Source organism: Melospiza georgiana, chromosome 1 (genome assembly GCF_028018845.1).
Source record: "Melospiza georgiana isolate bMelGeo1 chromosome 1, bMelGeo1.pri, whole genome shotgun sequence".
In the NCBI taxonomy this organism is placed as follows: domain Eukaryota; kingdom Metazoa; phylum Chordata; class Aves; order Passeriformes; family Passerellidae; genus Melospiza; species Melospiza georgiana.
This window is the reverse complement of record NC_080430.1, coordinates 71327935-71345348: the sequence shown is the minus strand read 5'-3', so window position 1 is coordinate 71345348 and position 17414 is coordinate 71327935. Positions and strand designations below refer to the sequence as shown.

The 17414-nt window shown below is 36.9% G+C and overlaps 1 protein-coding gene across 1 annotated transcript in view; it reads left to right on the top strand.

Annotated features, from left to right (window-relative positions):
* The window catches only part of EXOC2 (exocyst complex component 2), a 125369-nt gene that overhangs the window by 19302 nt on the left and 88653 nt on the right, over nucleotides 1–17414 (top strand). The window contains exons 4-6 of the mRNA XM_058030220.1: nucleotides 876–1002; nucleotides 10862–10975; nucleotides 15392–15516. Of these exons, the coding sequence (XP_057886203.1) occupies nucleotides 876–1002; nucleotides 10862–10975; nucleotides 15392–15516 (366 nt within the window). The remainder of the gene's footprint in view (nucleotides 1–875; nucleotides 1003–10861; nucleotides 10976–15391; nucleotides 15517–17414) is intronic.

The following is a 17414-nucleotide window of genomic DNA, read 5'->3' as shown; positions in this document are numbered from 1 at the left end:
GGATTGAAAATGTTTCTCTCAGAACCCCTCATTGATGAGCTGGTTATCTTTCCTAACACAAGAGTTCCCACAAGAACTGTTTTAAGCTCTTATTCTCAGCTCTTCAGTGACGGTTAAATAACATGTGATTTCTCCCAAGCTGCACTAATATCTTAATAATAGAAAGGTGAAATGTATAAGTGCAAATGTTACACAGTGGAGCTTTTGGCAATGTGAGAGAAGAATTCATATTTGAAAATGTGGGAAAATGTGGGGATGGAGTAATTTCTGGTGTTGCATCTGATGGATATGTTAAAGGAGGGCAAGGCTAAGGGTATGGCTGGCTCCATTTTCAGCTGAGATTGCAGGACATATTGTGCCTCACCTTTATGCATTGTCTGTGCTAAGGCACTGGAAGCAAAGTCAGTTCTGTGTCCTTGAAGTCATTTATCTTGGCATGTGGCCAAAGTTCAGTTACCTTTTGGATAGCAAATGGGACAGAAAAGGAAGTTTCCCTAAAATATGCAAATGAGAAGACTTTCAGTTAATTGCTCTTTGGAAAGTAGCAGATAACAAGCTTTGGATAGAAACCAAAATACTTGCAGGAATGAAAATACTAATACTTTGTGGTCAGGAAAAAGCTTCTGATGTACGTGAAACTGTGCACTCTGCAAAAGGATAATGTTTGATGCCCAGCCATGAATACCTTTTCAGCAGCTATAATAAAATAATTTAGCATAATTGCATCCAGGTTGTTTTGCCATGTATCTTTCAATATATTACCTAGGCATGCATTTTATATTTATCAGGATTTTTCAAATTAATTCAGTATGTTAGAAGTTGATGGTGCTGGACTGCCCTTGTTGTTTTAAGGATCTGTGCTTTGTTTTCTCTAGGTATCTTGGATCAGTCTGCTGTCTGGGTGGATGAAATGAACTATTATGACATGCGCACTGACAGGAACAAAGGGATTCCCCCCTTGTCCTTACGTCCAGCTAATCCGCTCGGTATTGAGATAGACAAGTGAGTACCAAATGCCTTTAATCCACTTCTTTAGTGCTTTTCTCTCTATGTGTCTTTGTGAATTCCAGGGAAGTTTAATGGTTTGCAGGGCAGGGAAAGATTTAAAAGCACATACATCTATTAGCTGCTAGTATTCTATTCGGTACTCTGAGTTGTTAGTGGGAGTTGTATCCTACTTGATAATCCTCTATTTTGGATCATCAATTAGAACTGTAGATAATCTAAAAGCCTGATATATTGAACCTCAGTGATGTTTAGATTTTGAAGATTGGTAAATAACCTAAGGCTTCAGATTTATTCATTGTAGTTACGGAATACCTACTGTTGCATTTGAGTTTCACGGGGCTTTTAAGGATATTAGATTGCTATCTGTTGCTAAAATTGCACTGTAAAATGTGATTTATTATACCACATCAGCTAGTTTATTTTATTGAAATACTAATATTGTTTTCCAGCACACAGTCTTCTTTACTTTAGTTCTTAAGTACGGTGGAATTTATGACATTTTTGTCTGAAATAGTAACTTTATAGTGAATGATAAAGGAAATTAGGGGTCTTTAAATGGGACACCCTTCAAACCATCCCAACTCTTAGAAATAGCATCAGGAATACTTTTCTCAATCAAGATGCCAGCTCTACCAAACAAAAGGCTATTTAAAATTAAATTATTACTAAGGTCTCCTCTGCTGAATACTTTTGTTTGTGAGGGGGAGCGCATTGGAAAAAAGTCTGCAGTGTCTATTGTTACCTTGTTCTGATGAGAAAGCTGCACTTTCCCAAAATCCATATGGGGTTTCTAGCAGACCCACACCACCATCCAGCCTCTGGCTGTACATTTCTTTCCTAGTTTGAATATATATTTTTCTTTCTTTTCAAAGTCCTAACCCAATTTTTTTTAATAAGGTGGAGGTTTTATCTCTTAAAGTATTTTTCTTTAGCCTTTGGTGTAACTTCTGACAGGTAATTCTTTCATGTTCCTCAGTTTTCCAGACCCTGACAAAATTTGGACCATCATACTATGGACAGTATTCCAATGTGTTACTAGGAGATTTTCTGTCACTCTTCCACTCTCCCTCATCTTTTTGTAAATTAAAAACCCCATAACAATCCTTCTTACCACTGTGCTGCACAGCAGCTAGCAGTGAGTGCTTTGTTAGCTGATTCTCTTGAGTCGCTACTTATGGTTCAGACATTATCCATATGATAGATTAAGAATTATCATATAGAAACTTAAACTGCATTAGTTTAGAATTTGCTTAATTTAGAGTTGTCTATTTGGATGTTTGTTCAATAGAAGACCAATCATGTTATATTTTAAATGTTTTTTCCTGAAAACATTAGAAAATCTATTACTGAAACCTAAAGTTTCATTTGTAAAGAAATAAATGAGAAACATAGATACAGCTAGGAAAAAATCTTTCATAGAGGGAGGGAATTAGGAAATCTTTGGGCAAGCATATCAAGCCTAGTTCATTGTTCTTGATCTCCCAGGTTCATTGCAGGAGAAGCAGGAAGATTATGGCAAGCACCAGTTTGAGAGACCTATCACTGAGCAGTAAAACAAGTAGTTGTGTGGAGGAATTGAGGGGTTACATTGTGCAGAGGGGAAAGAGAGGAAAAGCCTGGTCTGCCCTTGTGCTATGGTTGACAGCACAGTTCTGACTATAGATGAACGTTCTGGGTTTAATTAAAGAATGCCTTCTCAATGGAAAATCTTCCATAATTTTCTTGATAAATTAGAGCAATGTGAGGTTTATTTCTATAAAATAAACTTTAATACCATGTAGTTTAGCTGAACTCACATTTGCAAATGGAATAAATAAGTATTGAGAAGTTGTACAAGGTAGTGAAAAAAGACAATTGTAAACTAAGAAAGAGAGTGAATAAGCAAAAAATTAGCAATAGCCATTACTAGATACAGGAATATTTGTCACTAGAAGTGATAAAAGCTATTAGGATGCTTTAAAATAAAAGACGTCCTGATATGATCCTAATAATACTGTTGTGTATGCAGAAAGGCTCTGCGACATTATGGATCTCTCTTTTATTCATACCTTTGGTTTCTTTAAATGTTTTCTTTAAACATGTGCAAATTGATATGTATTTTAATTTTGAAGCTGAAGCATTTGACATTGGTCTGACTTGTTGGGATTTACAACCCTTGCAGCCTGATGGCTGAGAAGGAAGGGAAAGGAATGCCTTGTGTTGATTATGCAAAGAGTGGTAAACAAAAGAAACATTAATTAAGAAGTTCAGGGAGAAAAGCAGTGGAAAACAGATGTGATAAAATGGAATAGGAATGAAGTATATAGGAGTACACTAAAGAGAAGGCAGAGGAAGGTGATTAGAGTACAAACTGCAAGAGAAAAAGGCCCTCCCTGTAGAAAGTGATTATCAGGCATTAGCAAATGATACAGAAAAGACAAGCTGCAGCATGGGAATGATTTAGGGGATTTTTGGAGTGATTTTGTTTTTTTTGGTTTTTTTATATGGGTTATGCTTGGCTTTAAAAGTTCCTTTTGTGGCTTTTTAAAACATTTTTATAGTACTTTGTCCAATTAAAATCTGTACTTTTTTTATAGCACTTTGTCCAATTAAAATCTGTTTTAAAATTCAAAAGTTTTTACCATTTTGGTTAACCATTTTGAACCATTTTTGAACCATTCAGGTTCAAAATGGTGGATACTTTCAAGGTGCTGCAAATGAGACCTTGAAATAAGAGAAAAAAGACCTTGTACGTAATGAAGAGCTTCAGTACAGCAGTTTGCTAAATTATTAGGCATGGACAGGGACAAAAAAATTGTTCAGACTCTGCAGATAGAATATTGGAGTTTAATTGGGAGTGACAGAGATTTAGGTGAACAAAAGGTTGAACTGTGAATTAAGGGAAATATGTAATAGTGGGTCTTTCTATTAATAATTAGAATACTGCCTATAGGTGTATTGTAGGAGTAACATATATATATATATACTCAGAATATGCACTGGAATTGTCCTTTCATATTCAAATTCAAATGTTGCAAGGATGCAAAAAAGACAGCAATGCATATATAGTCATCCTCCTGGCTGTTCTTTTACATAATCAAGATATTTTAAATGTTATATATGCAGTCAAGATATTTTAACTCCACATGTATACATAATGTTCAGGCCATCACCTTTCAGCCTGCAGGTTCAGGAAGTAGTAAATACACTACTACTTATACTACTCAGTAATTGCTGCCTGATAAGTTCTTCACATTTTCCAAGTATTAATTGCAGTTCCTGTGTCATGTAGCTAAGAATCTCACTTGCTAATAAATAAAATCAAGTATATTGTAATGAAACTTGAACTTGCTGGTCCGTGTGTTTTGATGGTGGTGACCCTTGAAGTCACAAATGTATTTGCAGAAGAATGTTTGCACACTTTTGTTCTTCTCCCTTCCTAAAAGTTGTTCATTCATCTAAAACACAGAGCTGATCCAGTCAGATAAGGGGTTTTTGGCATTGATGTAACTTAGTGTCTGTTATGTGCATGCTGTGAGATAGTCGATTCCCACCAGAAAATAGGTATTTAAAATACTTAATCTTTGAATTCTGCTTTTTAATTTTTAGTAGGGGGTTTAGTGTCCTGTCACTACCTTTGCACATACTTTCAGTTCAGAGCAGGTCTGTGCCACCTTCCTCCCCAGGGAGTATTCCTGGCTGTGGTGTTATGCAGATATAGCCAGGAATCCTTACAGAAACATTGAATCATAGAATAGAATCACAGAATTGTTACAGTTGAAGAAAATTCTCAAAGTCATTGAGTCTAACTTTTGACCAGTCCCCATCTTGTCAACTGAACTATATCCCCAAGTGCCACGCGCAGCCATTTCTTGAACGCCTCCAGGGGCAGTGACTCTATCACCTCCCCTGGACAGCCCATCCCAATGCCTGATGATCCTTTCAGGAAGAAAATCTTCCTGATGTTCAACCTGAACCTCATCTGGCACAGATTGAGTCGAGGAGCCCGGAACTGGACCCAGCACTCAAGGTGTGGCCTCACCAGTGCCGAGTTGTCATGGTTTGACACTGGCTCAATGCCAGTGCCCCCATGAAAATACTCTCTCCCTGGTGGTCTAGTGGTTAGGATTCAGCGCTCTCACTGCATCCCAGAAGTCCCATTTCCTGTCAAACCACCACACGAGTACAGGGGGACAGTCACTGCCCTGGTCCTGCTGGCCACACAAGTGCTGACACAGGCCAGGATGCCCTTGGCCTTCTTGCCCATATGGGCACACACTGGCTCGTGTTCAGCTGCTGTCAGCCAGCACCCCCAAGTTCTTTTCTGCCAGGCTGCTTTACAGCCATTCTGCCCCCAGCCTGTAGCTGCCTGGGGTTGTTGTGACGCAAGCAAGATTCAGCCTAGTTGAACCTCATACCGCTGGCTTCAGCCTATCAATCCAGCCTGTCCAGATCCCTCTGCAGAGTCTCCCTACCCTCCAGCGGATCAATACTCCTACCCAGCTTCTTGTCGTGTGCAAACTTTATTTAGAGTACACTTGATCCCATTGTCCCAATAATTGATGAAGATACTGAACCGGACTGGCCCCAGTACTAACCCTTGGGGAATCCCAGTAGTGAACATCCAACAGCTGGAGGTAACTCCATTCACCACCACTCTCTAGGCATGGCCATCCAGTTTTTAATCCAGCAAAGAGTACACCTGTCCAAGCATTGGGTTGCCAGCTTCTCCGGGAGAAGTCTTAAACAGGTTGCAGAAAGAAAAACAAGTGTGCAGAGTAGTTGTCTCAGTATGAGAAATATGGAACTTGGTGTGAAAATTCTGACCTTAGCAGCAATGTGGCAGTACTTTGATTGGTTTTAACAATTTAGAGCTGTTACAAAAGCAGGTTGGTAACACAACATCATCCAGAATTTGGTATTGTTCCAGGAGAGACTATGTCTCTTAGACACCGGTTAAATATGTTGATGGAAAATTTAGATCTACGTGATATTTGTGAATGAATTGCTTGTTCTGATGTACCACATGCTTCCTCCTCCTGCACGACAAGTCCTTGTTTAACCAAGGGTTCCCTGACTCCTCTTACTACTCTGTCAGACTAAGGAAATTAATTCTCTGCAAAACAGTAACATCAGTCAGACCTAGTGGTGGTTAGAAAATTTTTGAATAATGTTTGTTGTTTTGCATGTAGCAGAGGTCACTCTGGTGGATCCATCTCGTACATGAAAGCAAAGGCTGACATGCTAAGTACATTCCACATACTTCTGTATCCACCCACTCAATACAGATGCTTCCCTCTTCCCACGCCAGCTTCCAAAACAGTTCATTTGGGAGAAGGAAACAGATGATCTTACGCTGCCACCTAATGGTAAACGTCAACTTGCTACCACGAGATAGGAAAATACTTTCTGGAGGCCGAGGTGTTTATTTTTAAATGACTTGTATGGAAATACAGTAAATTTCATCATTGAATGTGATGGGCGTGTGGAAACTTGATTACAGAGATGCATGCCAAAAAATTCTGAAAGCTGCAAAAGAGAGTTGCAGTATAGTCCTAGCTTTACGATATTAAAAAATAAAGTAGCACTTACTGCTTGTTAGGTTGATGCATCAGCTGCAGCACGCAGCCTATAATCTCTTTGTAGATTTCTCATACCACATTCTGCCAGTTCTAAAATACAGTTGCTACTTTGTTTTCATATTTCTAATGAACTCAATGCTACTAGGAAAGAATTGCCAGAGTGCACCCTTGCCTTGTTGCCATTGGAGAGACCTTTGTTAACACCTTCTTATTTGTCGTGTTTAGTCTACACCAGTGTCCCTTATGCTGATCTTTTTGCATGCATTATTAACACAGTGCAGCTGGTACAAAGCCAGCTTCAAGGAGTCTGACTGGTACCAGACAGTGGGGGGAGTGTACAGCAGCTCTAGCTGGAGCTTATTTATGCTGGTTGCTATTCAGAATCTGTGTTTATTTAAAGTTGCTCCTTTTGACCTTTTAGAAACTCCTGTGGAACTGAGCTTCAAGTTAGCTTTTGGTGTCTATATCTTGCTTTGGGATGCACCTTTAATCTGCAAATATGGTAAAAAATGCTGAAATTATGACTATAAGATTCTGAAGTTCTGGAGCAAAGCAAATTTTACAGAAAAATTACTACTTACTAAACTGCATTCATTGTCAGACTTTGTTAATTGGTATCTGTTGCATCCTGTTGCTCATATTTGATTGTGACTGCTTCAAGGCTGTGATTACCCATGGAGATTTCCAGCTAATCTCTGGAGAATATAAATGCTGTATATGGACACAAGTTCTGTAGATTTGTAAGAGCCCATGTATCCTGTAATGTGAAATTATGTTTATTGCTATTAGTCTATACAGAACCTGAAGTTTGGAGTAGTGCAAGGAGGGACTTCTCTTGATGGGCACTTGTGGCACAAGTGAATTGAACACTGTTTTAAATCCAAAGTAAATGTGCATGGCCTTTACATGGAAGCAAGGACCACTACATCTAATGTTGTATGACTTTATTAACTACACTCAGCGGCTGTTTGAGGGAAGTGAAAGTGTATCATGGCTTGTAACCAATTGTATTTTTATTATACTTCTCATTAATATAACCACTATGTGAAATCTCAAATTCTTTTGTATTTAAAATTGTTGCTGAAGCATTTGTAAGACTATTCTAAAATGTTAACTATAGGTCTAGTATCAGATCTAGTTCTATTCTAGGTAAAATAGTGTGCCAAGCAGAAAATACTAGTGTACAAATCCAGTATGTGTACCTTTGCTGAAATTTTAAAGGTAGTGTAATACTTAGGGTTGTCATGGGTAGTAAGCTTCACTCTTCCTTTTCTGAAGTTTTCTGGATTCAGTTTGTGGTTCCCAGTATCTTTTACAATGATTACTTTTTCATTAAGTGATTCTTGTATAATCAACAGAGAAATTATTTACAGTTTAATTGCATGCCATGATCTAAGCTTTTTGTACTGGTTCATCTTCACCCTGTAATGTTGAAAAGAATAAACCAGAAATACTTTTTCAAGTCACAAATGGGCTTGTTTATAAGTAAACGGTAAGCAAGTTTTCATGAGAAAAACTTCCAAAACCTGACTTATTTAATTTACTAATGGAAGTTAGTGAGACAAACTTGTGTGGAGTCAGTCTCTTTTTAGATGCATCTGGCCAGACATTCTAGAGATACAGTTGTTTTCAGTTTGAGCATTTTAGTGTGCACTTCATTTTGAAGACAGCTGTAGCAAGTCTGTATGTAGCAAGCTGTAGCATATCTGTTAGTGGGGAAGCTACTGGTAAAATGTGTGATAAAAATAAGAGTACTAAACCATACAGTATAACGTATTGCTAACATACCTCACACTTTCACGATTATGTTTCTAGTCTGTTGTGACTATGTCTAAAATACATCTGCACAGATAAAAGCATTGTTAGTTTATGGTTCTACTCAAGTACATCTGCTGGAAAAAAAACCCTCCTAATAATTTTCAAGGCAGCCAAACATCAAATTGAAAAAAAATTCCTTCGTGTCCCTCTGTCTGTAGACAAGATTTATTTGCAGTAATTCATTACAAGTCTGTCTTGGTCTCTCTCTCTATATATATATTAAAAAATAGTCTCATTTTCCCCCCTAGGAATTGTATAGCTCATACATAAGCTTAAATTGTCATGCATATCCCTTACAAACCTGCAGTTATGAGTAGCATTTGGTATTGGTATATTTTAGTGTGTGTGCTTTTTGTGTTATATCTCTCTTTTGGGTTTGGAGAACATACATGGAAATGCTGAAAATATGAGCGAAATTCCACTTCTGTATCAATTGCATTCACTTAAATAGTGCTTGCACAGAATGTCCAAGTCTCTCCCAAAAACTCAAATTTGTTTTTTGGTTTTGTTTTTTTGCATTAAAAATGCAGCTGTCTACAAAGATGTTACCATGTGTGGATTGAATATAAGTCCTTTTTTGTACAGTTGTACTATGTATTAGATGTGAAGTACTATCCTTCAAGTTCATGTTCCTACTGGGCATTTTTTACTAATTGGAGGGTAAAATAAAGTATCTTAAATTGTCTTCAAATTAAGAATAAATTGAAACTTTCTTCTTACATCCATCAGCATTTTCTGCTTACTGTCATTCATGAAATTTAAGGTCATTTAAAATCCTGAATCTGGCTACTTATGCCTTAAAGTTTTATTGTAACATCATCACTTTTTCATTGAACACAGGCAAATGTTGGGACCCTCATTTTTTCTTGCTGCAGTTGTTTCTCACACTATTTTCCTTGTATCTCTACTTTTCATATCTGTCATCACTTTTCCTTGAATCTCATTTGATTTTTTTCTGGTTTTTAAAAAGTATTGTTTCATGCCCCTGCTGTAATCAGGTGCTACTGATGAAAGACTTATGTGCCATGTCATTATGTACGTAGGTCCTTTGTACCTGCTTGTGCTAATGGCCATTTGGATATGAAAAGAAACCTCCAGGAAACAACTCCTCTCCATATAGTTGTAGTTTTTAATGTGCCTGCGTTTAGATTTGTTTCACTTAATCTCCTGTTTGCTTTTTGTAATAAAAACAGCTTTAACTATCTTGAAACATGTTTAGATTACAGAAAAAAACCCTAAAACTATGACATCACTGCTTTTGTGTCCATTTAAATGGCTTTCCCTGTATGTTAAATGTAATTTTTATAACTGACTCTGGATTGCTACTCTCACCCAAGTTTGCTCTCAAATGCAAAGAATGGCAGATTTTCATTTGCTTACACTTTACTTTGTATAGCAAAGCTCACCTAACTTGTGAGCATCAGAGAGGGACTTCATTGTCTTTTGAATTGGATGTTGTGGTCCAAAAATGAAAAATTTTACTGAAAAAACTGTAAATTTTTGGAATACATGAGAATATTTCACTTGAAAGGGACATAAGTCCACAAACTCCAACTGACTGACCCATTTAGGGCTGACCACAAGTGAATTTGTTTGCCACAATTAGTCTCTGAGGATGGGATGCAGCTGGTGGTGAAGATGAGAGGAGGGAGTGCACCTGGTGATGTATTGAGTGCCTGGTGGAATGAATATGGCCAAGTGTTGAGTGGGTGGCCAGACTGAGGGATGAAGTTTGTCATGTTTTCATCAAAAAGTGCTTTAAATATTTTTATTACACAGACTTAAAGTAAATGGAATAAATTTTCTGGGTGAATACCTTAGAAACTACTTATAGTTTTAAAAATGCTTTTATAGAGAATCTGTTTTCACAAGGAATTGGCTCACATGGTTTCTTCATGCATTTGTAAGACTGAGTAAAAACTTACAAAACCTGCTGGCTATGTCTTGAGATAAGTCTGTTTTTCCTTTGTTTTGTGTATGGTGAACAGACAGATCAGTGTGTTCTGTTTTGCAAGAGAATAATTTTAACTCAGTATTATACTTTTTTCAGTGTTTGTATATAATGGAAGTATATTCTGTGTATCTCTCTTTCATGTTTCTCTGATTTCTGCTGCTCAGGAATCAATAGACAGTAATTGTGTGAGATGATTTACAAGCTGCCAAACTTCTCATGCCCTGCCATTTTAAAGTTAAATAGAAGCAATTTGTACAGACAACATTTCTGTCTTACGTGTAATAGTGAAATCACAATTGTGAAATTAGTTTTAATTAGAATAGATTTCAGTCTCTCCCAGTCACGTTACATGTGTCTGTAATAGCAGATTTTATTCCAAGCTGAGTTACAAGTTAATGTTCCCATCTTATAGGGAAATTATTTGGTGTTTGTTGTTAGTTTGGGGTTTTTTGTGAATGTTTTAATTGTAAACTGTTTACAAGGCTGTGTTTCACTGAAGAAATTAATATTCATTTTTCAGGGGCAGATTTCCTCAAAAAGATTTAGAGTCACTGTTTCCTGGGATGAGCGCTGATTTCACAAGTGAAAACTTTTCTGCTGCCTGGTACCTGATTGAGAATCATTCAACAACAAGGTTTGTTGCTGTCATATAAGTAATTGTTTTAAGTGCAAGTCACTGATGGTATTTCATTATGCAGTAGATGTGTCAATGATGGTTTGCATTTACATCTAGTGGTCACAGTTGTTTCTGGTGTGTCTGCTTGGCCTGAAACTTGAATCAACCAGTTTGCTTAATCTGCTTCTGAGAAAGACCTTGTTTTTAACCAGACCTAATTTATGATGGTTTTTTGGTTTTTATATCGCCAACGCCCAATATCAGATGGAAGCTGTCTTTCTTCAAACTGTAGGAATCAAGAAGTTAGTACAGTCTTGAGTGGAAACTCCAGGTGTTAAGTCATGAACAGAGACACAGGTTATGGACACTGAACAGATTAGTAAAATTGTTTGTATCAATTAGGTTGTAGTTAACGCTTTTGGAAAACGCTGAAGTAGGATCTTTGAGGTAAATCCCTTAAAATTTTGACAAGATTTTAATTTAGAAATACAGTTCATAGTATGTATTTACAGGAATGTATTATAGAAATGTATTTTTGCATGTATAACTGAATTCCAAAACTTTTATCTGCTATGTGTTCTCATAATACTGGAAACCATTTTTAATAGAGAAGATGAGCTTCTTTTCTTATTTTCAGCTAGATACTCTGATTGGTATTTTAAAGGGAAATATGAGTTTACAAATTGTTTTACTTTTGTTTCCTACTAGTAGAAAAAATTATGTGTTGCTTCTTGGTTTTGGGGGTGGGAGGATTGGTTTTTAAAGCTCCAGAAACAGCCATTACTCTGCTTGGGAAATACTTAAATTTCCTCTCAAAATGGTGTTACTTTAAAGGGCCAGAACAGCAACAGAACATGATTACCTAATACACGTATAATGACAGCATCTTTTGAAATCAAGTAACTAAGAGGAGTTACTCCAAATTAATTCAATCTGTCAGAATCTGATAACTTTGGGGATCTGATAACTTTGGGGATCAAGATTTTTAAAAAATTTAGGAGATAATAAAGTGATAAAGAGTAAACAGCTTTTGATGTAGGTCTTTGTAAAAAATTTTCTCTATGTTTGGTACTTGGGCTGTTTTCACTTTGTTGCTCATCCATGTGGGCACCAGTGACACTGCCCAGAGGGAATGCAGAACAGATCACAAGTGACGGCAGACTGGGGACAACAGTGAAGAATGTGGGAGCCTAGGTATTCCCTTTGATTTATATGTGAAGGGGAAAGCTTTGGGTAATGGGGATGCATCCTGTAGATTCACAGATGGCTGTACCCCTGGTTTCAAAAGCAGCACTTTTTTCTTCTGTAGCTGGGTCCATGACTAAAGAAAAACGACTGCTAGTGAGAAATTGAATTAATTTGAAAAAGTAGGATGGGAGAATGGGAGCATTTTTGCCAGCAGGTTTGCACTTTGGTGTCAAAAACTTCAAATTCAGGATATCAGGAGATAGTGATAACAGCCTGCAGTTTAATGAAGGGAATAGAATGCTACCTGTGAGTTCAGTGATGGCATTAAGAATGCTGCAGATAATTAGAAAACTAGCTGGAAGTGTCTAACCTTAAATGCCTTTATACACTCATGTGCTCTCTGAGAAGCAAGTAAGAGACATATGGAATTAGACAAACCTACTACTGGAATAAAGTGGGATAGCTTATGTTCCTAGTATTTGGGGATGGATAGCAAGAGGATACCTGAAGAAGATACCCAGGAAAAAAGAGAGGGACTTGACCTTCATGTGAAGAACAGCTGGAATAAATATATGGGCCCTGTTATGGAGCAGAATGGTTGAGATCTTCTTCAGGAGTCTGAAATGGGTGACATTGCAGTGGCATGAGGAAGTGAACAAAATCCTCCTTAAGCAACTTAGGGAAGTTTCCAGAGAGCAGACCCTGATTTTTGTACAAGATTTTAATATCCTTCATATTTACAGGAGGGGCAGCAATCCCAGGAGGCTTGTGAGCAGCTCTCACAATGATTTCTAACATAGCTGCAGTGTGGGCCTCCAGGGGTGCTACTCTTCTGAGTAGGATTCTTGCAGGCAAGGCAGGGGATGTGATAACCAGTGGCAGCCGTGGCTGTAGCAATTGTGAAATAGTTGAATTCAGGACTCAAAGGGGTGTGGGGAAGGCACATAGGAGAGTACACACCTGGGATTGGAAAGCAGTCCTAGAGAAGACAATCCAGTGTTCGTAAAAGTTGACTGTCTAGTGCAAATCACCTTCTGGGGTGTATCACCAGCAATGTGTTAGGTAAGATATGAGATTATTCTGCTTGGCATTGTTGAAGCTGCAGTGAAGTGCTCTGCCCAGCTATGACCACTGCTGTAAGAAAGATGTGAGAGCTGAGCCACAAGTTCAGAAGAGGATAAATATTGGCGGCCATACAGCTTGAATGAGTTAGGTGCTTTTAGAAAAGAAAAACCATTTTTAACACTTTGTCTAGTATGAGCTTAAGTATTTCATTCTTCTGCTGAAAAAATTCCATCAATTTTTGTCTTTGCACGTCAACAGTTTCAAGTAATGATCTCCTCCATCCAATGGCATAAAAAATGTTAATTTGTACTTTTAAATGAAAGCTGGAGTTTTTTGCATATTAACTCCATTTATATTGGTTTATAAAATCCAAATCTTAGTGTTGAAGGTCCTAGAGCAGTGTAAAACTCAACAGCGATCAACAGGCTCCAAGGGTAGGGTGAATCCAGTTACGTTTTGAATCTAACTATAAGTATCTCTTTAAATAAAGAAGCAGAAAAACTGTTTTGGTTACTTTTCTTTTTTTCCCAATTCAACATGTGTAGTCTTAAAAATTTTCTGGAATTGTATAAATATCATCCCATATAATTTGTGCTGTTTTTCTGGAAACAGAGCAGTGGTTTAGTTCTTGTCCTCTACATAACCCTAGCTATTGGAAATGGTAAATGTGTGGTGCACTGACATTTCAGTTAGCTTACATTTGTTTTTTACTTGAAGGATATTCTTTTTAAGAAATCAGTATAACATCCTTTTTTACTGATTCTTTTAATCCTGGCAATATCCTGTTAAATAAAAATAAACTATTTTGACATGCTGTGAGATCATCAGGTAACATGAACCAGTGCTTAAAAGGAGAACTATACAGATTTTCATTATTTTGAAAATGCTTCTGGTAAGTTCTTCACATATGCCCAAGTGGACCAATCCAGGTAATGAGTAATGTTATTTCTGTCCAGCAGATGGAAACAGAAAATTAGGCAAAATTTTGTGACATCATGAGTATAAAAAGAAAAGCACTTTTAAGTGCACCAGTGTGCTTTGTCTCCCAGCAGGTGGTGATAGCCTTTTCATTGCCTGGGCTGAAAATTGGTTTGTTCTCTTAATGTGCATTATTGTATACCAGCTCTTTTTAAAATGGGCAGAACATTGATGGAATTGTCTTATGTCTTAGTTTCCTACTTCCTTGATCCCTCTCCTCACAGAGGTGTAGTGCAGTTTTTTGTTTCCTTTTTTTTTGTATTAGTGAGATAGCTTTGGCTGGCAGCTAGAAAGAAAGACTTTAAGTATGAAAATCATGTGCTATATTTGAATTTCTGAGCTTGTTCATGGTGGTGTTTTTATAGTTAATCAAGTAATATAACTATGAGGTCATATTAATCATTATCAACCAAAAAAAATTATATACAATTAATGAAGATTTATTCACAGCATAAGACTTCTCAATTAATTGCAGGTGCTTGCAAAAAATAAAGATGTGAAATCAAATGTAAACTGGCAAAAATGAAGAAATATTAGGAAAATCAGATAAAAAAGAAAGCTACCCCACACAACCATGATGAGTTGGCAATTAATACTGCCCTATGAAGTGTCTTTCAAAAATATTTCAGCAGATTGCATATAAAAACCATACCTTCATAAAGCAGGAATCTGTTTAGCTTTTCTTTTTTTGAACTAATATTGTATTCAGTTCTGAATTGTATGTCTAAACCAACACAAAAATATTGAAATATTGAATGAATTCAGAAACAAAAGTGAGAAAGAATTGTGAGTAAAGCTGCAGAATTAAACAAATGTCGTTATCAAAGAGACTTGTAACATCTGTTGTTAATCTACTGTGTAGTATGTGTAATGAATTCTACTGTCACCTATTTAATATATTACAGTTAAGTCAGAGCAATGTTGCATGTTTAGAAGAAACATCTTGACCAGGTTGTTATTATGAAGAAAGCTCTTCCATCACAAGTGATAGGAGCCCTCCTGTTTAGGGTTGAAACTAAAATACTGAGATCTTTAGACTAAGAATCAACTCTCATTATTGAAATGTACACTCATTAGCAATTACTTTGCCCCTAGTAACTGTTCTGAAAGTAAATGGCTTTATTTTCTGAGTAGTTTGTTCTGTTTATTTATTAGCTGACCTTATTGTTTAAATGTCTCTGAGGTTTTCTTGTTTGTTTTCAGTTTTGATCAGCTCAAAACAGCTGTTGTGAATTTGAAGAAACAAGCCAATAAGAAAAATGAAGGGAGTCTAGCTTATGTCAAAGGAGGTCTCAGCACATTTTTTGAAGCACAAGATGCTCTGTCAGGTAAAGATGCATATATGTTTGATTTAATACTAAAAACACTGTTTCTCTTCACAGTCTGTACTAAAACTGTCTAATGAGCCCAAAATCTGTGCTGTGTTGGTCACAAGCTAGAACTGACTAGCTGATTGATGTGGTTTATTTGCAAAAGATGTCACCAACTGTATCTTACATTGAAGGTGTTTGTTCAAATTGCTTAGCACACAAGTGCAAGAAAGAGAAGTGTTAAACTGGAGTTACTATTAAGATGGCTTGCAAACTGTAGCAACAGAAAAGATTTGATTTTATGATGCCTTTTTCAACAATGAGATGCTAATATTTATATGAATATCCTGACACTTGTTACTTTGGGAAATCAGAGCCTTTCTGTTCTGCTTGCCATTGGCAGAATGCAGCACACTAGTGATATTATCACAGTTGCCATTTATATGTACATATGTTTAATTGTACAGAGACACACACAGACACACTCTTAAAGCATCAAATGTCTCGCAGGTCAAACCTCATTGTGGGCTACTGTAGTCCTGTCTAGTGAGGCTCTGGTCTGGGTGAGAGAGCAACAGTGCCCAGGAAACCATCCCCAATAGGTTCGGCATTTACCACCGTGCTGATTATCCATCCTGGTCATTGACCCCGTTGGCCAAAATCTTAACAAGGTTCAATAACAAAAGTATTGAAGAATTTAGCAGAAAATCTGAAGAATGTGGTGGTACTCATAGGAAAAGACTCTAAGAAGAACCATTACTTGGCATTGTTTCACCTTTTAAAGCTGAGTTTTCATTAAATGCTAGGAAAAAATAATAGGCTTTCCTTGTAATTCTTACACATCTTGAAAATACTGAAATTCTGGGGTTTTTTTCTTAAATTGTCTCAAACATAATCCCAAATAAATATTGAAATGTGGCTTGTTTTTCACAACCAAATCTGCTTTGCATATGGAATATCACATATGCTGAAAGACTGAGGGTTCTGTTCTCAAGAAATTGCTACTGTGGAGAAAAAATAGTGGCAACAGTATTACCTTATAAGATTATTTTTGGGTGAGCAAATACTAGTAGGATATGAAGAAAGATAAGGCAAATGGTAAATGTTGTGAGGTTTTAGAAAAGCTGAGCACAACTGAGTAATTTTCTTTTGTTCCACCTCTTAGTAGCATTTTGCCTTTGGAGACTGATTTTTTGATATATTAGGAGGTCAACAAGCAAGTAGTAATGTGAGAAATATTAATAAAATAATGGTAGGGAAAGCAACCTCATTTATTTCATTAGCTACTATAGTCTCAATTTTAAAAAAATTACAAGGTGTAATATTGTTTTGTGTCTTTTACCTTTATCAGTATTATTTTTACGTAAAATCAGGGTTTATCAGTGCAGTCCTTTAGCTAAATTACGAACTTAAACATGGATGACTCAAGTGGTTCTCGATGTCACTTTTTGTCTGTGACCATACCAATATGGCTTGGCTTTGTCTTGCCCTCAGTAATCTCCCCTAAGTGCTCAAAAGGAAGCAGAATTTCAGCTTATACAGTGAATTAAAGTGGTAACATGGAAGAATGGCCTCGATGCTGTTGATGAACACTTAATGAGGATGCAGTATGGGTCACAGCTGCCTTCTCTAGCATTTTAATGCACATTTGTCTGTTGAAATGTCATCCTAAGTACACATGCAGAAGGGTTTTTGCTTCTTTTCAGTCAATAAACCCACTCTTATTGCATATGAATTTCAGTTTTTAATGCAGAACTACGTATTTGCCTGTTCTTCCTGATGCAGGATATTTTTGGAAGAGCATAGCTGGAAAAATTGCATAACTTTGTAAGACTTGAGCTTGTGATAGGTACAATCAACTGTTCAGCTGGATGTTGCTTCCAGTAGCAAGAAGAAAAAAAGGACTTCTTTGGTGC